At 39.4% G+C, this 24,950-nt stretch overlaps 1 protein-coding gene across 2 annotated transcripts in view; it reads right to left on the bottom strand.

Annotated features, from left to right (window-relative positions):
- Window positions 1-24,950, bottom strand: part of LOC142160960 (alpha-2-macroglobulin-like protein 1) — a 224,636-nt gene that overhangs the window by 131,429 nt on the left and 68,257 nt on the right. Inside the window, exons 31-37 of one of the 2 annotated variants that reach the window (XM_075216099.1) lie at window positions 23,523-23,647; window positions 22,113-22,203; window positions 20,519-20,587; window positions 19,210-19,312; window positions 18,024-18,065; window positions 17,310-17,444; window positions 16,695-16,886 (exon numbers count right to left, since the gene is read on the bottom strand). In XM_075216099.1, the coding sequence (XP_075072200.1) occupies window positions 16,858-16,886; window positions 17,310-17,444; window positions 18,024-18,065; window positions 19,210-19,312; window positions 20,519-20,587; window positions 22,113-22,203; window positions 23,523-23,647 (594 nt within the window). In that variant the 3' untranslated portion in view covers window positions 16,695-16,857. Of the gene's footprint in view, window positions 1-16,694; window positions 16,887-17,309; window positions 17,445-18,023; window positions 18,066-19,209; window positions 19,313-20,518; window positions 20,588-22,112; window positions 22,204-23,522; window positions 23,648-24,950 lie in introns of those variants that run through there. The other variant, XM_075216100.1, reaches the window with a different exon arrangement.

Here is a 24,950-nt window from a genome sequence, read left to right as displayed (position 1 = left end):
ACCTAACTCCTTAGTCACATAACAAAAACTGAAGAGGATGCAGTGGAGGAGGGGCATAGTAGGGGAGGAGACTGCAAATCAACAAGTTGTTAAAGTGACAAGACTCCTGGACCCACTACTATACCCCATGGGGTCGCAGTGTCCCCCAATGGCAAGAAAGAGAAATAAACAATGCATGCTCTTCCATGAGGGACACATAGGAAACCCACACAAACATGGGGAGGATTTTTAAACTCCACAGAGATAAGTCTGTGACTGAGGATTTTAACTCATGACCCCACTGTTGTAAGGTGGATTTTCTAACCACAAAGCCAATGTCCAGATGGAAACAATATGTGCATGATATTGACCTAGAACTGAAAGTGCTTCTGGCAAGCTAAAGTGTTACTGTGAAAAATTAACAATTACACACACCAGCAGCGCCAAATAAGCAACAACACTAAATTGTTGTAAAACCAATGTTTGCTTTAAAAACCCATAATCGCAAAGAACTATGCATAACATACAGCTGCAAAAACTTCTCTCATAACAAACTTTTCTCCTGTTTTATTTTTTATTAATGTCAATAATTATACAATGAACTATTTTACCCATAAATCCTTGGTAGATTCACAGTTTTAATAAATTACAATGTAAAATCATTGATGTATAATATAATAATAATATTTGGACTTTAAATTGTTTGTCATAGTTTGTCTTCTCCAGTGTTTTTATTGACTTAGGTGCGGTTTGCTTTTATCTGTGGATAACTTAGATTTTTTTTTGTATTCAATTACTTAGTTTTTAACAGCTGTTTGTCTGTGTTGTAGCTCCACACAAATGTCAACATCCAATATAGGCATATTCCACAAAATGGGTCAGGAATCGCACTCATAAACTCACTGATGAAAGTAGATTGTCTAACCACTAAGGCAACGTGCAGATTGAGCACTGCATACGTTATATAGACTTGAAAGACAAGCACCATGTCTGAAAGTCCTATTAGGTCGAATAAAATGTGAGTACAAAAACAATAAACCAAGCTAATAGTGCTCCTAAAAAGCATACAACACAACACAAGCACTACTGGCAACATGAAGGTTTAATATAAACAATAATGAATTACAAGCACATTCTCTTGTTCTCCGACATGAAGTGTGTCATCTGTAATTTGTATTGGAAATAAATGTGGATGCAAATTCAATGGCTAATAAGGCGTAATCAAAAACATACATACACAATCGAACACTCTATAAACATTGCCAACACCAAAACATATACTAGCGTACTCTTCTATAAGTCACACATTGGAGTAAACCCACAGAGACATGGGGATATACAAAGTCCACACAGATATGGTTGTCACTCAGGATCCAAACTCATTACCCTACTGTTGGCAGGTGGAATGTCTAACCACTAAGGTAACGTACAGATTGAAAATTATTTACATTATATAGACTAGACCGACAAACAAAAAAATACAGCATGTCTGCATGTAAGAGAAGTGATACTTATCACATAAGGTACACCTAATTATTGAAAAATGTAACAAAATAAACGAGCACAGACACTTGTTACAACCGCATTCTTAGTTATCTGAATCCAAATTATGCCTTGTGTACTCTTCACACATACAAGGAAACAGCGTTGTCTTAATGCACCTGCATCTGGCGTCATCTGATCCGTGGCAGTGTGTACACCTGCAGACACTACTTTAATTGTGATTCAGTTTAAAATACCATTTGCTGCTCTTGTTTTTTGTTGGGTGTGTAGGCGTTAAATTAGGGCTATTCATAATTGGAATGTGCTGTGTAGAGGTCAGGGGCGCACGGAGGATTGTCGGGGGGGGTTTCTCCCCGCCGACCCAAATAAAAACAAAACAAAAAAAAAACCGAGAGAGAGCTGCTGCGCATGCGCAGCAGCTCCGTTTCGCCAGCGCTGTTCTATACAGCAGCCGCGGCGCTGTCTAAGAAGCGTCTGCGGCGGTGCTGTATACAATACAGCACCGCCGCGGATGCTTCTTTGACAGCGCCGCGGCTGCTGTATAGGACAGTGGCCACTTAGTTAGCAGAGGGGGGGTTTCTAGAGACTCAGAAACCCCCCCTGCGTGCGCGACTGGAGGTATTTCTTTAAACTATCTTTAACAAACTGCAACCAATTGATTTGGAAAGCATTTTTACGGGCGATATGCATCTCTAGTTTTCAATGTAATGTGTTTAAATTTGAAAAATTATGTTTTATTTTGGTGGTGGAAGTAAAGTATTATAAACTTTCTGGGATTGACAAGCTTCTTGCACTGTGTCTTGTCACTTTGCCTAGGGTCTGAGTATTTACTAAAGCTTTCTGTTTTGTTATTTTTTCCCTTGTCTTGTCTTTATTTCTTACCTGGCCCCCCAACCAGTTTGGCAGAAATTGTTGATTTATTTTTGCCCACAGTGGAATTTCTTCAGTTTTTGGATTCAAGGTCCTGTTTTGTTTATCCTGTGTGTAACATATTCAGTTCAACCTACTCTTCTGTCTGTTGTGTCTCTCTTTCTGTATCTTTAATTTGATGTTTTTTTCTGCTGAGGTGTCTTGTCACTTTACCTAGGGTCTGCGTATTTACTAAAGCATTCTGTTTTGTTATTTTGTCCCTTTTTTTCCCTTCTATTTCTTACCTGGCTCCCAAACCAGTTTGGCAGAAATTGTTGATTTATTTTTGCCCACAGTGGAATTCCTTAAGTTTTGGATTCAAGGCCCCATTTTGTTTTTCCTGTGTGGCAAGTATCCAGTCCGACCTACTCTTCTGTCTGTTGTGTCTCTCTTTTTGTATCTTTATGGTGATGTTGTTTCTGCTGTTGTATCTTGTCACTTTGCCTAAAGTCTAAATATTTTCTAAAGCTTTGGGCTTTTTTCTCTTATTCCGGACTGTACTTTTAAAAACGAAGGTTCAATATGACGCAGGATTTTGTTGTAAGTATGATTTGCATGTTTGGAGTCTACATAGCAAATACAAAGTTGTAAAGGCATCAGTTAATTTCTATGTTTGTTTTAAAAATCATCCTTTTGTCACACATACATATTCTGGAGTTGGATCAGGATCTGTTTTTCGAGAAGATTGATCCTCTACACCGTCCAAACCAGCAACCGGTACAACATCGCCATCCTAGGAAGTGTGTCTTCAGGCCACGTGTCAGCCTCTTTGAGACGTCAGATGCTGAGGTTATCCATTTGCTATCGGCTTACTCCTCATGTCATCTTGGACACCCTGCGCATTGTGCAGAGTGACCTTGAGCCAATGCGCCACATTTCGACAGTAGTACCGCCTTTGACCAAACTGTTGACGGTACTGCACTTCTGCGCCACTTGGTCGTTTCAGACCACAGTGGGGGTCACGGCAGGTATGTCCCAGGCCATCTTCAGTCGGGTTCTGAAGGTTGTGCTCAGGGCATTCCTGTAGCCACTCTCGCAGTTTATATATCTGCCACTCGATGAGGAGTCCCTTTTGCGCATTAAGCGGCAGTTTACCACCATAGCCAGCTTTCCATACGTCATAGGGACAGTAAATGGGACACATGTGGCCTTGGTCCCATCAAGTGAGGATGCTTCTCTGTATTTGAACAGGAAGCATTTCCACTCGATAAATGTCCAGGCTATATTATTCGAGACCTGGTTACCAAATGGGGTGGGTGTACTCATGACTCCTTTGCGTTTAGGCAATCAGGGATGTGGCACAGATTGCAAGAGAGGCAAGGGGGTGCAAGGCCACATGGTGACGAATTGCTTTTTGGTAATTAGATTAATGTATTAACTCTATTTATTGCTAAACTTTTTTTTGTCAATCATTAACTTCAAAGAGACTGTACTATGAATGTGATCTTTGTCCTCAGATGTTATGTTTAAACATTGGGTTAGTGCATATTACAATTTTTTATTTTTTTTATTTTTTATTTGTATGTTTTAGCACGTACGCAAATACTCCTGTTAATGTAACATGATTTTCCCAACAGATAAATCACATATAATGCTACATGATGTCCAGAAAATAGCTAATTGTATACATACTTTAAAGTTAGTAAACACTCCAAAGCTATGTGCATAAGTCGAGGTGCTTTAAGATGTGTGTATTATCCCAATTTTATTTAATATTTTGCTTGGTATAATATTTAAAGAGGTGTTTAGTTTTAAACTAATCTGTACATGTAAGTTATATATTGCCCATGGCATCCATCAAATATCACGTCTAAAGCACCTTATAACAATCCTTCAGCCACCTATGGAATTTGTGTTTGAAAATGTGTAATGTTTACAATAATGTATTGTTTGTTTTAGCAAATAATCCAGACTCGCCAGGCAATTTGCCTTTAGTATCATGTACTAGTTGCATATTACAACATGACCATTTGGAGGGGGGTCATTTGTTTGTCCAGAGTGTATTGACATGTGGTTATTTTGTCTTTCTTCTGTCCTTACATAGGAGATGGCGCTTATCCCTTACGCCCTTGGCTCCTCACTCCAATGTTGAGCCCACAGTCAGAGTGTGGTGCTGAATACCCTTCTGCCCATACAGCCACCAGATCGGTCATTGAATGGGCATCCTACAAGGAGTAGCAATGATATGATGTTCTGCAGGCTGACACAAGATATGGACTCGGTACGATGTTCTGCAGGTTAACACAAGGAGTAGCAATAATACAATGCTTTGCAGGCTGACGCGAGGAGTAGACTGGATGCGGCAGATCAGGAGAGCCAGCTCCAATGCTAGCAAAGCATAAAGCAAAGCGACACGAAGAACTGGCACTGAAAGAGGAAAAGGAGGTGTTTAAATAGAGCAGTCAATGAGTAACCACCAATGAGAGGACTGGAGAGGGCTTAAACAGGTAAATGGTTCTGTGCATGCGCAGAATCGCCGGGAAGATGGACACTGGGACCAGCCAAATGGAGCAGAGAGCGGGGACCAAGTGAACTGAACGGCCTGTGACAAAATCGTTATATCAATTAACATATCATTACAAGATGCAGAGTACAATCCAATCTGAAAATTAATAAAAATCTAACAAGGGGAAAAAAAAAGGCAAATGGATATGTATTAGATATTCAGCAAGAGGCTAAGTCAGGAAACATTTCATTTCAAAATCCTTATTCAGGCCATATGGTATCAAACATTTAATTTGTATATTCAGGATGTTTCTCTTGTGGAAAGTTGTTTATCAATATTTCTATGTCTCCAGTTTTTTTTGACAGCATCTAGCCCTAAAAAAAATTAATAAAATCTTTTTTAGAACAATTGTGTACTTTTTTTGAAATGTGCAGAGACAGAATGTGTCTCTTTCCCTCTCCTTACAATCCAGATGTGTTCTGAGATCCATTGTTTTAACATTCTAGTGGATTTACCTATATAAAAAATGTCCACATTTACATTCTAATAAATAGATAATGTTTTTGGAATGACAGTTTTATTTTCTGTTTGATTGTGTACCATAAAGTCTTGGATTTTGCTACCATTCTCTGGACATTTAATTGTTTTACAAGCTAGGCATGACGCAGATCTATAGAATTCCTTTGATTTTACCAGACTAGTATTAGTACTTTCAGGTAGTGCACCTCTTGCCAGTTTATCTTTCAGATTTGGAGCTCTACGGTAAATAAATGAAAGTTTTGATGGTAAAATGTGATTTAAAGTTGAATTCTTACATAGAATTTTCCAATGTTTTCCAAATATTTTTTCAATGGTCTTATAATAATAACTATATGACATAATAAATGGAATAGTGGGTCTTTTTTATCTCTAATCTCTCTATTTGGATCTAGAAGTTTTTGTCTTTATCCAATACTATGTTTTTAGCTAAATAGAGGAACTCCTATTCATAACCCTTTTTCATAAAGTTATGTTTCATATCATTCATCTGGGTAGAGAGAACAATCTTAGTGCAGTTCCTCCTCAGTCTTAAAATTTGACTGTAGGGGACTCCACTCAACCATTTTTCATGATGCTCGCTGTCCCTTCAGATGTATAACTTCACAACAGTAGATTTTTAAAAAATATATTTTCTTTGAATAGACTGTTATTTTTATGTAAATTTCCAATTTCAAGAAACCAACTTAATATTCCAGTTGTTGTTGTTGTTTAAATAAGGGCCCTCTTTCCTTGTGTGCTCCCTACTGTTCCTTCACCCTCTGTACCTCTTGGCCTGCTTCGCTAGCCCTGTTTTCTTAAGCCTTCTTCTCGCTGATTTCTACCATCCCTTTCACTATCATCATCATCATCATTTATTTATATAGCGCCACTAATTCCGCAGCGCTGTACAGAGAACTCATTCACATCAGTCCCTGCCCCATTGGAGCTTACAGTCTAAATTCCCTAATATAGACACACACTCACACACAGACACAGACAGACAGAGAGGGAGACAGACAGACAGAGAGGGAGAGACTAGGGTCAATTTTGATAGCAGCCAATTAACCTACCAGTATGTTTTTGGAGTGTGGGAGGAAACCGGAGTACCCGGAGGAAACCCAGGCAAACACAGGGAGAACATACAAACTCCACACAGGTAAAGCCATGGTCGGGAATCGAACTCATGACCCCAGTGATGTGAGGCAGAAGTGCTAACCACTAGGCCACTGTGCTGCCCTATCTGTCAGATATAATCTGATTTGCTTTACCCTGTCACCTGTGTTTGTATATATTTTTGTATCATGTTGTGTCTTGGTTCTGTTTTCTGTATATGTACTGTGCGGCGCTGCGGACCCTTTGTGGCGCCTTATAAGTCAAAGATAATAATAATAATAATAATAATATAAAACTGGTCCAAATTTTCCTTTCCCCTACTCCACATCAAAAAGATGTCATCTATGTAGCAAAACCAGGATACTGGGTTTGCCCCAAACGGACTCTGGTCGCCCAGAAATTCTTCATCCCAATAAGCCATTAATAAACTGACGTTGCTTGGGGCAAAAATGGTAACCATCGCTGTGCCCGTCTTTTGCAAATAATACATACCATTGAAACTAAAATAATTATTAAACAAAATAAATTTAATACCATCTAGAAGAAATTTTCTAAAGTTAGTTGTATAATTGGTCTTTTGGAGGAAATAAGTGACAGCCTCCACTCATATTTATGTAAAATTATAGTATATAGGGAGGCGACATATTCAGTAATTTGATAATAGTCTTCCTGCCATATAATACTGTTCAATGAACATGAAATAGGTGGAGGAAATAAATGGCAGCCTTCACTCCCTTTTCCTGTGAAATTATAGTATATAGGGAGGAGACATCTGCAGTAATTAAATAATAGTCTTCCTGCCATAAAATACTGTTCACATGAAAAGGGAAATTGAGAGGAGTGGGTCTAGCTAACCTTTGAACATCTGGGATTCGACTGAAACATCTGGCATCATTATTCCCTATATGTACAAGAATTTTATTTTGATGTTTGATTACCGTTATCCTCTGGTATGAGACCTTCCACACTTGATATTGGATTGTTATAATTTTATGATGTGTTTATCAATTTTATGTGAGTGTAATACTTACTTGTATTAAATACACATTTTTATAAGACAATATTGCAATAGATCCCTCTTTGTTTTGTTTTATTTTGTTTATGAATATGGACGATCAATAAGAGAAAGTGTTGTATCCCTTTTGAGAAGTCTTTATACCAAAAGGATCCAAGATCACTGCTTAAGGCTTGAATTCACACTCGTTGGAACACAGATTGAAATACTTTTACTGATCAACTGATCTAATATTTCATCAATATTTTTGTGAGATATAATAATATGTGTTTATATCACACTATTGGAATGTTTTATTTTTCATACATGTCCTAGTTGAAATCTACAAGAGATATGTGGAAGTAAGAAGTAATTTGACAAATCAAGAATTCAGAAATAAGTATTTTTTTGTTTATTTTAATATCTCACTTTTGGATAAGGTTTAGAGTCACCAGAAGTGCTTGTTGTCACGGGCAGGGATCACCAGGTGATAGGCTTACCAGAGCAGTATAGATGGTAATATGGTACTCTGGTAGCAGGATGATCACGGAACAGGAAATAGCAGATGATGGAGATGCTCAGGAAAGTCTATGACTAGCAGCACTGGTAATATGGATGTAGAAATACACGAGGAACTGTATGGACAAAGGACACGTGAAGGTAGTCAGTGGTCTGCGGTAGCAAGTTGTACCACTGCTATAGTGAGGAGGAATGTCCAACAGAAACGAAGAGGTGATGAGAGTCAGCGGTCTGCGGATAGCAAGTTGTACCGCTGTCTGAGTGAAGGAATGGAATCCAAGTGGAGGTATCCGGGAAGTCAGTGGTCTGCGGTAGCAAGTTGTACCACTGCTATGTGAGAGGATACTGGAACAGGTGACACAGGAAACAGGGATCAGTGGTCTGCCTCTAGCAAGTTGTACCACTGAATATATATGTGAGGAGGAGCACGGGGAGAGACTGCAATACAGGGGATACACGGGCACCTTAAACTTGATCCACAATAACATGCACAATATATTAATGACTGAACAGCACTGCAATAATAGAAAGTCACTTGAGGTAATCCGGCACAAGATAACACAGTCAATGATGGCAATAGTCTCAGCGGATAGTAAACTCCAGAGGAGAACAAACTCAGTCCAGCAAGATATGCAATACACCAGCACAGTCAATGAGAAGTATGCATACCGTGGTTCAGAAGCAGGCTGTCAGACAGGAGTGCAGAGATACCTGAATGGCTGGAGGCCGGCAGGATGCGAAGTCCCTGGAGGGGTGAAGCGGTAATCAAGTAGGTGCAGCGCACAGGTAGGTAGACCAGCAGGGGAACAAATACTCAGGAAGCAGTAGTATGTAGAACTGGACTCCTGGAGGACCCTGAAGAGTAGCGATGGTCTTGATGAGATGAAAACAGTGAGGCGCAGATCCGATGCAGACTGGCGAGTAGAGACCAGCGGGAACACGGAGAAGCACGGAGAGCGGGTCAGCTGTTGTAGGACGAGTAGAACTGAGGAGTAGCAGCAGCAGGACTCTGCAGATACACGGAGGTAGCGGATAGCAACCAGCAGGTGCAGCAACGATGAAACACGGGAGAGCAGAGCTGAGCTGGAACTGTTGAGCACGGAGAGTAGCGGATAGGAATCAGTTGTAGCAGTCTCGAGGAAACACGGGAGAGATGAGATGAGCTGAGCTGAAGACTGAAGCGCACGGAGGCAGCGGATAGGAATCAGCCAAACAGTCACGATGAAACACAGGCGAGTTGAAGTAGATTGAAGACTGTAGTGCACGGAGGCAGCGGATAGGAATCAGCTAACAGTCATGATGGCACACAGGTGAGTTGAAGTAGATTGAAGACTGTAGTGCACGGAGGCAGCGGATAGGAATCAGCTAACAGTCACGATGATACATAGCAGAGTTGAAGTGGCTTGAAGACTGTAGTGCACGGAGGCAGCGGATAGGAATCAGCTAACAGTCACGATGAAACACAGCAGAGTTGAAGTGGTTTGAAGACTGTAGTGCACGGAGGCAGCGGATAGGAATCAGCTAACAGTCACGATGAAACACAGCAGAGTTGAAGTGGTAGGAAGACTGTAGTGCACGGAGGCAGCGGATAGGAATCAGCTAACAGTCACGATGAAACACAGCAGAGTTGAAGTGGTTTGAAGACTGTAGTGCACGGAGGCAGCGGATAGGAATCAGTTAACAGTCACGATGAAACACAGCAGAGTTGAAGTGGTTAGGAAACCACAGGAGTAGAAGTGGTCTGGAAACCACAGGGGTAGAAGTGGTTTGGAAACCACAGGAATCAGCAGCGCTGAATACACGAGGAAACACAGGAACACCTTCAGAGGCTCATGGGGAATGAGACTCCAAGATCAGGCAACGTGGTATTGACCACAGGTGCTTAATATAGGGAGTGTTGCCTGATCTGCCAATTAAGTTAAAGGGACAGGTACTGAAGGGTTTGAAAGGGCTGCGCATGCGCAGACCCTCAGGATGGAGGACGACCACGGTTCCTAAATGTACGGGAAGAAGCACTCACAGTCCGGTGAGTGACACTTGTATAACTTTTTCTTTATACCTGACACTCCTCCCACAGGCCTAGCTTGATGGACAGGTGACACACCCACCTTCTCTTTAAAAGGAAACGCCCATCCCTGGCTCTGTTTAGACTATCAGACCCACCCTGTCTGTTTGCTGAGAGGAAGCAGCTTTTAAATCATGTAAGTAAACCAATTTTAAACTACACATATGTTTTTACCTGGTTTAATCTCCACCTAGGTACATAATTGTGCCAATGTTTTACTCTACTTCCCTGCTTTCTCTGCATATTGCCAGCTAAATGCCTCCTTTTGTTACAATATATATATATATATATATATATATATATATATATATATACATATTAGAGACGTTCACTGACCCCCGTGTTTCTGGTTTTGACTTTGGTTTTGGATCCAGATTAACTTTGTGTTTAGGTTTTGGTTTTGGATCCCTAGTTCATTGTAAAATACCTATTTTTTTTGCTAAAATCACATAATTTTGCTTTATTTTTTCCCTACATTATTAATAACCTCAATAACACTAATTTTTAAGTCATTTGCAGTCAGTTTTGACCACCTCACAGGTCACAATATTATTTTTAATACGCTTTCGGAAAAATACTGCAGCAACCTGGCTGGATGCTAAGCGACAGAGCAATGACTCAAACCCACAGCAGTTCCTAGCACATCTAGGACACATTCGCACACAGCAGTTGCAAAAAAGTGGTGCAAGATGGAAATGTCCTTGTAACATAAAACCAGTTATGGTTCATTTGATCGCTCCACCCGTTTCTTGGATAACTGAGGCAATTCTACAGCTAATAATTGGAGAGAGTGAAGCGGACAGTCATGTACAAAAAGCCCCTCAAATGTGGGAAGAGGATCCCAGATATCCCCACCATGTTGCGAGCCTACTTTGTCTGCAACTGCATCCACAGAACTCTTATTAAAAAGAACATTTGCTCTGCTGGGAAGTCCATGTCTCGCTTTTTCCTCCTGCATCTTTGGAGGACCCTTGGTTGGGACAAGTGTGACAGATCCTTCCCTTACAACTGGACAACACCTTGGTTTTACCTGGATGTTGGACAATTTGTGAGGGAGCACCATCAGGAGGGACTTAAACTAGGGATGTGCACCGGCGACTTTTGGTGTCTCGTGTTTTGTGTTTTGGATTCGGATTTTCTTGAGGTTTTGGGTTCGGATTTGTTTCGCAAAACACCTGCCGAAAGGTTTTGGTTCGGATTTAAGGTTTTGGATTCGGATTTTTTTTTAAAAAAACATAAAAAGTTCAAAAATCAAGCTTTTGGGCTTATTTTCACTCCTACGTTATTATTAACCTCAATAACAATCATTTCCACTAATTTACAGTGTATTCTGAACACCTCACAATATTGTTATTAGTCCAAAACGTTGCAGCGAGGTATCTTTCTGGACTGCGTAGTGGAGTGGTCCCTACAATATATTCATATATCAGTGAACTTTGTAATATATCAGTACCACTGGACTTATACTGCTGAATCAGTGAACTTTGTAATATATCAGTACCACTGGACTTATACTGCTGAATCAGTGAACTTTGTAATATATCAGTACCACTGGACTTATACTGCAGAATCAGTGAACTTTGTAATATAGCAGTATACCAATGGACTTATACTGCAGGATTGTTTTGGGATATTTTTTTTTTTTTTTTTATATAATTTCTTTTTTTGTAATTTTTTTAATAACTTTTTTGGAAATTTTTAGAATTTGGGAATAATGGGGAAATAACAATGCCCTTAGAAGGACAGAGCACAGGACACAGCACCACTGGACTGAACAGGACACAGCACAGGACCCAGCAGCACCACTGAACTCAAAATTGACAGAGCACAGCACACAGCACCACTGGACTGATACTGCAGCACACAGCACAGCACAGCACAGAACTAAACAGCACAGCACGAGATCTACCAGGACAGAGGACCACCTAACACACCCTCCCTCTACCCTGATCAATGCCCGAGTGAAGATGGCGGCGACTAGCGGGGAATTTATAGGATCCGAGTATCGCGAGATCCGACAGCGGGATTATGACTCCGAGCCTCGGTTTCAGGTTTTCATTTGGCGCCAATACCCGGATCTGTCTCGGATCCGACTCGGATCGGCAACGTTTGGGTGGGCTCGGATTCACGAAATCCGAGTGCGCTCATCTCTAACTTAAACCAGACTTGTTGCAGCCTAAAACTGTCCACAAATTCATCAGAGCTAAAGACATTATGGAGTCTGTTCCAGGGCTTCCTTTTGCAACAACAAAACACGTGTGTAAGAATGTGCCCTCTAAGAGGCTGACTAATAGACACAAAGACATTGCAAGGATGGCTATCCAGGGGTGGTCTGCCTCTCAGGACATTCATGCACTCCATAAACCTGTGTTAATATGTTCACTGCCCCTTCTGCATCACCAGAACGGAAACAACACAGCATATTTTTTTGGGACTGCCCCACTGCACACGCATTGTTGAATGCCTTGGAGCATGAACTTAAGGACAGTGTGCCCAGAACTTGCCTTTCATACCATTCGGTATTTTATGGATTATTTCCTGGGGCCCACACCATTGGAGCAATCCAGGAGGCCTGGCGCCTTATGAACTGCTTTAAGGATGCTATTTGGCTTGCCAGGAATTGCCTCATCTTGAAAAGGGAGAAGATGACTATCCAGGACTGTCACATGCTGTTCCACAGCCTGCTAAGAGACTATAACACCATTGACATCCCTGAGAAAGAAGTTTATTAATTTTCTGTCTCCCTCTTCTTCTTTTCCGCCTATGTGTCTGTTTAATCAATAGAACCTTGGGCTTGTGTCTCCCCCTCCCTTACCCCCTCCAACCCATTCCCCCATCGCTGTTTGAAGTTTAGTTGAATGCCTTGCCTTAATTTATGCACCCTTCCCTTTATTTGTGTCTCTTTCAATAAAGCTTCAGTCTTCTGTGTACTGCTGTGAATCCTTTTTGATAACGCAGTACAATGTGACTGCAGATTAAAACCAACACTGCCAGCCCTATTAATTCTATTTCAGCAATGACAACCAGCAATGGAGCAATGGAGCTCACCTTTTTGTGTGTAAGCTATATAATACCATACAATTTGACTGCAAATTCAGAAGACCAAGAGTGCCAGCCCTAGTATTTGGATTTCAGCAATGACAAATAGCAATGGAGCAACGGAACTCTCCTCTTTGTGTGTAACCTATATAACACTGTACAATTTGACTGCAAATTCAGAAGACCAAGCCTGCCAGCCCTAGTATTTGGATTTCAGCAATGGCAATTTGCAATGGAGCAATGCAGCTCTCCTTTTTGTGTGTTACCTATATAACACATTTAATGTGACTGCAGATTTACACCAAGCCTGCCAACCCTAGTATTTGTATTTCAGCAATGACAACTAGCAATGGAGCAATGGAGCTCTCCTCTTTGTGTGTTAGCTATACAACACAGTACATTATGGGACTGCAGATTAAGAAGACTAAGCCTGCCAGAACTATTAATTATATTTCAGCAATGACAATTAGCAATGGAGCTCTCCTGAATGTCACTGTAGACTTTGAAGAACACTGCTACCCCCTCCACTTTCTATTCCACCTATGAAGCTGCTCTACAGACTGCCAAGAACTGTGCTACCCCTTCTGTGTCTCTCTGTGAAATGGCGCTGGATCGCCGTGGAGGGCGGTACTTCTAGATTCCAAAAATCCGGAGATTCGACGATGTTTTGCCTCATTTTCAATTCTGAAGACGTGCTCGGATATGCTAAGTTTGGGTATATATATATATAGGTTACTTAAGATCCAAGCAAAATCGAGTCCAGTCTAGCTGCAGTGCTCTGCTCTTAAAATAGCTCTAAGGGTGAACCAGGGACATAGGAAATAAGTAGCATTCTGTTATTATTGTAAATCAGTTCTGTAGAGAATAGTCAGCTACAAGAGTTTGTTGATCAATTGCTTTTAATTTCAATCTTAAATAGACTTTACACAGACTAGTGGCTACTGGTTATTGTTAATGCATTGCATATATATAATAATACTAGTCAGTATATGCAGACGGAGTTAGATATCATTCTGAACTTACTAGTATATTTTTTTTTTTTTAGAACAACAGTGTGCTTTTGCTGTCAAATTATCAGCAGCAGAATACAAAAAACAGACAGATTTCTTTTTTTAAAATATGAAAGTTTTTCTAGTGAAAATAATCTTGTGTGGGACAGAGACAACGGAAATAATTTTGAAACAAAGTGGGTGTTTGCGTGTAAAATTCAACAGCAGTTGTAGACCCCAAAAATAGGCTACATATTATTCTATTCTAATCTTTTCTATTTTTCAATATTTGTCCATTTTGGAAAGGTCATTCAGTGAAATCTATATTTAAAAAAGAGAGTTTGTGTGCAAGGGTTTTTTCTGGGTATTTTTGGCATTCAGTGATCGCTTGTAGAATATTGCAGCTGCTGCAAAAACATGTCATCTGCCATGCCACCAACTGATGCAAGCCTTTGAATAAATTAATCAATAAACAAAATTTATTGTAAGATGTAGAGATAAAAATGTTGAAACACTATGTATGCACTTAATTTTAAACTTTATATAGCAGGCAATATGGAGAGGCAGTAACATTGCAAAATCATTAAATGTACAGAGGCATCAGTAGAAATTTAGACAAGTAAATACCGTAATGTAAAGAGCTACCTAATTTGCTGTTTTATATAATTAAATTAGGATGCTGAGAGATGAAGGTGGCCTGCATCCATACTACAAAAATTCAAAGATTAGGCACACAATACTTTGCCAGAGCATTCACTGGTGACCAAGAGCAGGGATTTTCTACCTTGTTTCCTTAAATATTCTGTGTCGTAATGCTGCCCTTCTGAATCAAATCATGGGACTCGTAAATATTTATGTGGGATGGAGGGTAGAAAAATCATTGCCCCAGAGTAAGTTTTGTCCCACCCCGGGGTATCGTGGACTGCCCAAGAATTGCAGCAGAGGCAGTCCCCAAGAAGGGGTGCACTCATTCTGACACCAGGGTAACCGGGATACCTCACATTGCCGCTGCTTCCCTGCTAGTGACCAGGGTCACGCGGCTGTAAAGAAATTATTGCTGTCTCCCGAGTATAAGTGAGGGGGCGTGTTCTTGGCCCCATTTCTCCTATCTTTATGTTTACCAGTTCCTGCTCATAAGCTTTTACTGCATTAAGTCCTGGGGGCATCTGAGTACCTGTGTGTGCGCCCAACTCTATGGGAAAGGTGGCTGGGCTGCTATAGGTGAAGACCTCTCCTGCTGTTTCTAAAAGCTTATGAGAGTCACTAGGAAGCCGTAACATTGTGAAGGATTATATCCTGGGACCAGTGGTGTAATAGCATTCTGACCTTCCACTGCTCTCAGCCACCATTTTTGTTTAAATAAAAAATGTGACCTTTTGCCAAATTTACATTGGTGTCCGTGTGGTTATTTATTTATTCAATTACAGTAATAGTTAGTCTGAGCATGCAAAAGAGGTTTGGGTTCAATGAAAGGATGATATCAACACTTTGCATTTCATTAGTTTTTTAGTTGAATCAGAGAAAGCAAATGCAATGATGGCCAAATAGCAAAAACCTTCATTAACACAGCTCGCTGCAGACTTTGTCCAAAAGTGGTGAAAATTCAGACTGTAGTGAAGGGATTATTAGAAAATAGACTGAAAATGACTGGAAATGTTAATGCTATAAATAGTACGATACCAAATGCTTCTGAGTCTATCTATGCATACAGTGCTGAATAGTTTACACCTAGGTTATGTACCATACAAAAAAGACTTCAGATCTTATCCAGAAAAGGCTCCTGTTGAATTTTCCCAACTGGACACTATATTTCAGTTTGCCATAAGATTTTAACTGAACAAGATGTTGGATATGTGTTCATGTTCCCCATTATCTGGACGGTGTCCTATCATTGTTATCTAGACATTTTGCAATGACAGACTATTGTCATGCCTTCTTAAGGAAAACAACATAATAATTATTAATATAAGGAAATGGACATAATGACAAGCTGAAGTAACATGGAAAAGGAGATATTTGATTAAAAACGAAAAACTAAACAACAGCATATCTTCAGTTCAGCTATTTCTGGCGTTTGTCTCCTTTGTTATGATAGTAATTAACATGCTTAGTAGGTAATACTCACTGTAATATTTATAAAAACTAAATGCAATTCTAATTTGCAGCAGAATTATACACAGAAGAAAGTTTGAGTTTGGCACGGTTGGTAAGCGAGTGTTGCTAGATATCTTTAGACTGGTCAGAAGTTGCTATTAGGATACCTCTGATCTACCATCAGAATTTGTAATTTTGAAGGTTTATCATGTTTAATCTAATTTATGGTTGACACAATAGAACTGCAGAAATGCAACTGTAAACTGAGATGACACTACACTTTTGTTTATCATACCCTATACTAATATCAGTTTGAGCTCTTTGCTATCAAGACAGTGGTGATGATGAATTTGAATTTTGATCTTTATCCCTAATAATTCTAAAGAAATCTTTGATGACGCTGAACACATAATGAAAAGCTATGGTTGATTTGGAAATAATATGACTGTGGCTTAATCGGTCTTATAACATCTAAAATATGCACTTATTTATTTACCTTTATTTCCAAAAAGTCACGAACAAGAATAAACTGTATGCTGTTTATTGAGTTACAATTGCAAATACATGAAACAGAATCTGTAAGCCTGTGTGGATGGTGTTAATCTCTTCCTCTCTGTTATTTGCAGGTAGACTTTACATGTTCTGTGGCACGTAGGCACAATGTGGAATATCTTCAGATGCTGATTCCTCAATAGTGGGATTGTTCTTTTTCGACTTCTGTTAGAGAGAAGTAGATCAGAGTAGTGGATTACAAAGCTACACAGTACATTGTGGAAATTTAGAAAAGTAAAACCAGAGGTAGAGAACCAGTGGATCTCCAGCTGCTGCAGAACTTCCAAGTTCAAACGTACTGTGACTATTTCCACAAGAGCTGGAGACCACCAAGTTGTCTAAACCTATCATAGATTGTAATGTCAATGATCTGATATCAAGCATTTCAGAGTCAAATTAAGAAGACAGGAAGACAGCTTTAGTGAACAATGGTGAAATGTGGTGGGACTTCTGATATTTGGCTAAACAGACTTCTAAAGATGAAATAAAAGAATATAGAAGTGATGAAACATCAGTGAATAGAAAGAGCAGAGGACAAAATCTAAGGGAAAGGGACCATCTCAGTAATAATAAAAATGATAGACAAACCTTGGAAGAAACACCATATGGATTCGAAAACACTGGAATCAAAACAGCAGCCTTTTTGCTCACACTGCTCCCGGGTAATAGCTGAGTACCCACAATTCCTCCTCTCTCTGACATCTACTGTGCAGTGAAGTTTCACTGGGAGAAATAAATGGAGGCATCATATGTTAATATAAAAGGCTCAACTTCATAGGCACAAATCACAAGTTACTAATTAATATATACTATTTATATAATAGACCCAAAGGGGGAAATTTATCAAAGATTTAATTTGTTGCCTGTTTTGCACACCGCAACACATCGTCAGTGTTTTTGCTCTCCTTATTTACTATCCAGTGGTTTGGATAGTGAAAATGCAAAAGTCAAATAAACTTAATAGTGCCTCCTTACATATAAATAAAAGTAACATTATCCCCTGTAATTCAGGGAATAATTCAGTATCATATGTAATTCAGCGGGAGAAAAAGAAAGCCCAATAGGAATGGAATGGACTGCTCTCGAGGAGCTCCATAGCCAAAATGAGTCAATGTCTCATAAATCCGTCTACTTAATAGCTGGGCAGCCAATCAGAAGCAGTTTCTCATCTGTCAAACCACTAGCAAAAAAAGTTAAAAATCGGTGATGTAACAAAACCGCACTTTGATAAATTTCGGCCACAGCCTCTTCATTACAGGAACAAGGTTACCAAGCTTAAATATTCAAAAGAGTTTTCATTACCTCCATGGCATGGGGAGTTGTACTCTGCCAAAGCATGTTCCTCTAGAATAGAAAGTAATAAGAAATTATTATTTTTAAACATGGTAAATTGTTATTGCTAGAATTTATCTGTGCATAACAGAGATTCCTGCTCAGCATGTCAAGTGTTACAGAGATAGTTTAAGCAAAGCAATTAAATAAGAATAAGGTATTGAGAAGCAACATAATAGAGATAAACATGCAAATAATACCCCATTCATACTGCACCAAAATCCCGGTTTTTTTTCCGGGGCGAGCTCAAACGACGCGGGTCTTGGTGCAGTATGAATGGTACAAGTCAAAAATCCCGGGTCTAAAAACCCGGGTCTTCAACCCGGGATTTATCGAGGGGTAATTCCCGGGTCGGACCCGGGTTGCCTGCACTATGAATGGTGCAACCAGGGTTTTTCAACCCGGGTTGCACAGAAAAAAAGATGATTGGCTGTTTGCCTGTCTCTGGAGGATTTAAAGCAGGAGAATACAAAGAATGTATATGAAAAGAAGGGCAGTTTACAGAAATTTTATTAATGGCTATTACATACATAAATATACCATTGGGTATACATGATTGGAGATATATAGAGAAGGCATACCATCACTATTGTACTTTTTTATATATATAAATCATGCTAATAGATAGAGTATATTTGCCTTTAAAGGTTACTTGTCCTGATTAAAGTGCAGTGCTGTGTATTTATTTGGGTGTCTGATGTAGCTGATATCCCACATTACAGAGGTACAAAGTCTGGGAAATACTAGTTGTGTGAAAGGAAGCAAAGTTCAGGTTTTTCTGCCAGGATTTAAACACTGGAGCAGCATCCAGTCTTCATTTTTCAGCCAATGAAAACTGCTCTGGTGATGACTCCCACAAATTGCCAGGGCACAGACTGGTGCAGTATGAATGGGGTCAACCCGGGAAATTCCCGGGTCCGAGGTGCGGTATAATTGGTGGTTCTGAGCTGGGAAGCTCCGAGCCCTGGCAAAAACCCGGCTTGAAAAACCCGGGATATTGCCGGGGCAGCAGTATGAAAGTGGTATAAGCCATGCGATGTCTAGAGCACATACTGATGAGAAATGAAATTCCATGGAAGTCTTCTGAGTCGATGCTTTATCTATTTTCTTCAACAATAAATACAGGTATAATAATGTTGTGCATATTTCCACTTACCTGGATCATAATAATCATAAACTAGGACATTTGCAGGCTGCAGATTTGTCACATGTGTTTCTTCTTCTAGCTCAAAACTAAAACTTTCCTTTTTGTGAGTGAGCTGTGGAAGAAGAGAGCAGATCAATAAAGGTAATCTATAAGCCACAAAGGGAAATAAAAATGCTCACACAAGTGTGACTAGTTTTCAAAGGACAGTAGAGCAGGGGGCTCTGGAGGTAGAACTGGAATTTCTGGGCCCCCTCCTATACAGATCCTGTAATGATTTAACCCTTTGCAATGGTGGAAATTCCACTACTGTTCACGTCAATAATTATAATAGAAAGCACTTTGCATTGTCCAGTTGCACTTCTGCAGTGGTAGTAAGTGGGACTTTGATGGGATATTTTTACTGGGCCACGCTCAAGCTACCACATAATTAGGCAGTGTGACATCATTGCTGCACTGCAGCCAATCAGCACAGAGGGGGCTTGGCTCAGCAGGAGTCTGCCGATTGGGTTCTTGGTCTTTATAAGGCGGACAGTCCTGTCATTCCTCTCAGGTGTAGCTGTAGCCATGCTGTCTGTTACTGAACCTGATTCTTGTCTGTTTGCCTCCTAGATATTGATTTCTGCTTGGATTCTGAACACTGTTTATACTGACTGTTGCCTGGTTATTAAACTCTGCCTGGATGCTGACCACCGCTTTACTGACCATTGCCTGAACTTGAACCCTGGCTGTATATTATCTCCTAGATGGTCTATGTCACCTGGATCTTATCCACACCTGGAGGAGCTGAACGCCTAGTACTACATTTGTTATACTGAATAGGTGGGCAAGTCCTGATTTATTTACCTGTTTGCTATAGTGTCTCCAGCTTTCTCCAATATAAGCATCTTGCATCAACGACAGAGTTAGTATGAGCCCCTACTATCAGATGTTAAGTCCTGGGGGAAACTGAGTACTGGTGGGCATACCACTCCATGGGAAATGAGACTGCTGTATGTTAAGCCATGTGTAGGTGGTCTAGTTGACTCATTCCAGTTTTAGATGCATCCAAACATTATTACTTGATAAAGTCAGGCGTGATAACATTTTTGCGACAAATGGACACATTTTTTGTCTCAACTGGATACAATATGCTACATTCTCACGAAAGGGATCTGACCAGAAAATGTTTAAGAGGCTGTAGGGAATGCTTATATTCTATTAAGTTTAAATTTCAAAGATTGGTAGTTTGGTTTGTTTCCATGGATACAGATCGTTTTATCTGATGTTCGATAAATGGTAAATACAGCCATATTCTTAAATAGATTGATCAATATCTTACCTTTTCCAAGTAAACGGTGATCTTATCGTCTGAGACCTCTGTTCTTTTCACTGTAGGATGCTTATTCAACTACAGAAAATAATAGTAATATAGCTATGAATTCCTTCTGATAGAAGTAGGACAGCAATGGTGGTATACAAACGTACCCAGAGCTGTGTAATAACTTAATCCGACCACACACACACACATTGCAATTTGAATAAGCAACAATTACTATGTCTGTTGCTCAGTAAAAACATATTGTTCAATCAAAAATTGATGCATATTTCTCCTAGAGATTCTTATAGTTTGGAAATAAGTGAGGTTAATTCAAATAAAAGGTCTACATGTTAGCAATACAATTACAAGATAATTATAAAATAAGATATAGACTGGGTACTTTTTAAGGCACTGTCTATATTTATAACCATTCTAATGATAGCACTAGGTTTCTTCAAAAGATCATCATGGCAAATACCCACTTTATAGTACTTCACATATTTTTTAAAATGCAGCCAAATAAATAGAAAACATTTGTTCATCACAATATCAATGTTTCCTTATATCTTTGCATGTTTTCAAGCACCCTTATATGCCTGTACTAATGCAGCTGATTTTTACTTGAGATAAATTTAATTAGAAATTAAAATCAAAACGTGAAATGAATTTATATCAAACTCTACATTAAAATTGGTCATACGATTTTGTCCAAGCTCAGCAATGATTCAGGTAATGTGATGCAGGTTGTATATAGAGGCAGTTATTTGACATATACTGTAAGATTTTCATTCATTTAAGGCAGCCCAGCCAATAACAGAACTGTCTGCTTTTGATCAATGCATGAAAGCTGCTAGTATTCATTGAACCTGCTGCAAATCATTAGGGAAAAGTAGGCAGTGACCTCATTTACTACATGAAGGTAGACATCTCTGCAATAGGAGGGTCTCATCCTTAAACTCTTTCTGGACCACATTTTGTCCAATACCATCCCTGCCCCCACATCAAATTCCTGCTCCTTAATATACAGTGGTTTAGTTATTAACAGGTACAGCACCCATTGTAATAATTGTTCAGGTCCTAAAGTTCATGTGCACCCACTTTTGAACAGGATGACTAGTTTAGGGACTAAATAAAGAAACTGTAAAGTGAAACCTTTTTTCTTAGTTTATCAATACAAATATTTATACCACTGATCAAAACACTCTTTATTTCATTTATTTTAATAAGGAATTATTTGTTTGTCATGGTTCGTTTAAATGCACCTCTAAATGAAACAAAACTCGTTCAATCAAATTGTCTAAAACTTTTCCTCTCAAGTTAATGTTTAAAAGAGAACACGACTGGAGCGAACCCTCTTTTTCAGTTTTATGCTATAGAGGATTTATTCCCACCAGTCTTCTACAGAGAGAACCATAAGACAGAGCTTACAATGATTGGTATTTTATACTAACCAAGAGTGGTAGCAATCTTCCTAAAGAATGTTCTGCCTTATTGCTTTGCACTTAATACTGTCAGACTGCCAGGGTCAGCAAAACATGCAACAGACTTTGCAATCTGAATATACACAAACAATTTAGGGAGTTACACAAATAATAGATTTAATTTTATTTCCTACCTGTTTAATATTAACGCTAGTAGCAAAATGTCCGGAGAGCAACTCTGCTCTAATCACTGCCATGTTGGTATCTTTCCGCTTTCCTGAGTAACTACAATAGAATGAAAGATTAAAATTAGTGAAGTCTAGATTTATGAGGTAAGTTACCAATCATGGGCAATCCCCAACAGTGGATATTAAGATACAATACAGGTGTGGCAGGGCCTGAATAAGGGTTCAGGCTGTCCTAGGCTAATATGCTCGTAGAGCTCTCTCACCTTTCACACTAAGATTTGAAACAAACATAGAATAACTGGTTGTGAAAAGTGTTACAATAGTATAAAACATAAAATCATTAGGGACAATGGGCAGATTGCCCATAGGCCTCACTGAGAGTCTTCCCTATAAGTTGGTGGTCCCTATGATGTCAAGGGATCCCTAAAGGCATTTTGATAACTTTTTTCCTTTTTCATTTATGTATTTTGTTTTTCAATTCCAGAAGGGTAGAAAGGACTCAGCACACTGGACTAGGCTCATCAGGGTCGACCCTGGCCTATTAGTGGCCAGCCGCAACATTGGTCTGCTTTTTGGTGGCTGGCATCTCTTCAGGGACCAGCATTCATTTTTACCTATGCCATGCAAGGGCTGATTCTGCCCTCCCTTTCCTTCCCCATTACCCCTGGCCCTGGAGATGAGAGTACCCCACAATGTCAATGGTTATTAGCAGCAGCTTTTGCTCACTGCTGTTTGAGCACTGACACTGCATCAGATTGGAAAGAATCTTTGCAATCTTCCTCTCTGAGGAAGTGCAGAGTAACCTGCAGGTCACAGAAGGAGAAAAACGGCCAAGCGGTGAGGTAAGTGTATGTGTGGTGGATAGGGTGGTTGTATTGCTATAATTTGAAGGTTCTGAGTGGTATTGGAGTAATGTAGAGTAGTTGGGTGGTACTGCTATAATTTGAGTGGTGGGGGGGGTATTGCTGTAAGTTGGTGTCAGTATAGCAGATTTCTGTAATGTGGAGAGCTGGGCATATGTATATGTAATGTAATAAGTCATTGCTGCAATGCAGGGTGGAGAATTGCTGTATTGTGCTGGATGGGTTGATGTAGAGTTGTGGAGCGGTTGCTGTAGTGTAGTTTGGTGCAGGGGTTTCTGAAATGTGGAAGGGTACTATTGCTGCAATGCAATGATAATTACTGCTTTTTGCATGATTACGTTGGGATACTCTTCAAAGAATTACTGCAATGCATTTCTCTTGCACACATCCTATCATGTAGTGTCTTCTTTTACTTATAATGCCTTGTCATTGCAATCACTGATCGTGTAAAAAACATCTATCAAATTTTCTGATTTTTTTTGAGTGGTTCAACACCTTGAGGGAGCAGTTGAAGGGGGTAGATTATATTAGGCTTTTACAACTTTATTCTCACCTGACATCCACATGAACCTCAAACTTTTTCTTTCCCTCTTGGGTGCAGATGGCTGGATTGGTGCTTACATTGAGGGAAAAGTGGTCTTCACATTTGACAGGAAGACTGTTGTAATGCAGATGTGACTGCGGACAAATGAATATGGTATCAAGAACAATCTGACTATTAAAGCATTTCACAAAGAGTAAACAAATCATCACTGTTTAATGAATTTTTATATAATGGAAAAATACACCCATAGAATGTGTAGTATTCAGTCACCTCGTCTCACTAAATTTTCATAAATGAGTTTAGCATCAGACTTTTTTTCAATTTCTTTTTTATAATTGTGAGCTTTGTACCTTTTTCACATGAAACTATTGCTCATGTCAACATGCGATATTACTTACTCTGTGTTCCCTTTACAAAATTGATCTCTGATACATATGTACATGACTGTCACTGCAAAAAAAAAAAAGTCTCTAGCTGGAAATATTTGGTTTGAAGTAGCATTTTGTTTGTAATTTCAGAATTAGGGAACAATGCATTTTTGGTGGAGTTGACTGAAAGTGAGGTAATTATGGGCAACTACTTTGTGAAATAATAATTCAGGCAACATCCCTTTACACTCTCTTTTGGGTGTCCTGGCATACTGTATGGGGTGAGAGAGTAATTCCCTAATTGAGCTTTATTTTGAGGTGACTTGCCTACATATTGCATTTACATGCTACAAATGTTGACTCGGAGGAAGAATTCTATAGCCAAGATACAGAGCTTAACGTAACCCAAAATATGTAAAAATAATTCTGGAATTTTTTGCTAAATATGTTCCTGTTTATGGAACAGAATAAAATTTATTAAGACAAGAAGAAATGTTCCGGAGTAACTAGTATTTAATCATATATGACAGGCATTGTGGTTGCTTTTAGGCGAGGTCAATCAGAAAACTTCAGCCAGATATATGGGTTCTTTGGTCGCTTTATAAAAGCACAAATGCAACAGAGTGCATGGTGCATCATGGCATATGATGTTTTATTTGCAGTGAACTCACATATTCCAAGCTATTCACAGCTAAAGTAGCTAAAGATATGTCAAATATAGCACAGATTACCTACTTAATTAATTAATATTTTGCAATATGGAAGGATTTCTATTACTGCTTATCTCAGCTATAGAAAAATCCAAAACCACTCAATTGAACTAGAAAACGTCACAGGTGCTGCTGAGCAATAACCAGCTCCCTGCCGTTACTTCTGGCAGCATAAACGGAGTCTTACAGCTCACCAGGGCAGTCTGGGGTGAATCTGTACATGCTTGAGCCGGCTGCAGGCTGTCAGTTCCAGATTCAATAAAAAAATTTAATAAAATAATTTCAAAAAATTGTAAAAAAAATAAATTTTATTGAAAGAGCAGGAAAAAAATATTTGTTTAAATAATAGAGCTGTTATT

The sequence above is a fragment of the Mixophyes fleayi genome, chromosome 6 (genome assembly GCF_038048845.1).
Source record: "Mixophyes fleayi isolate aMixFle1 chromosome 6, aMixFle1.hap1, whole genome shotgun sequence".
Classification (NCBI taxonomy): Eukaryota; Metazoa; Chordata; class Amphibia; order Anura; family Limnodynastidae; genus Mixophyes; species Mixophyes fleayi.
Note: the sequence above shows the minus strand (reverse complement) of the source record. Positions and strands in the feature narration are given on the sequence as shown.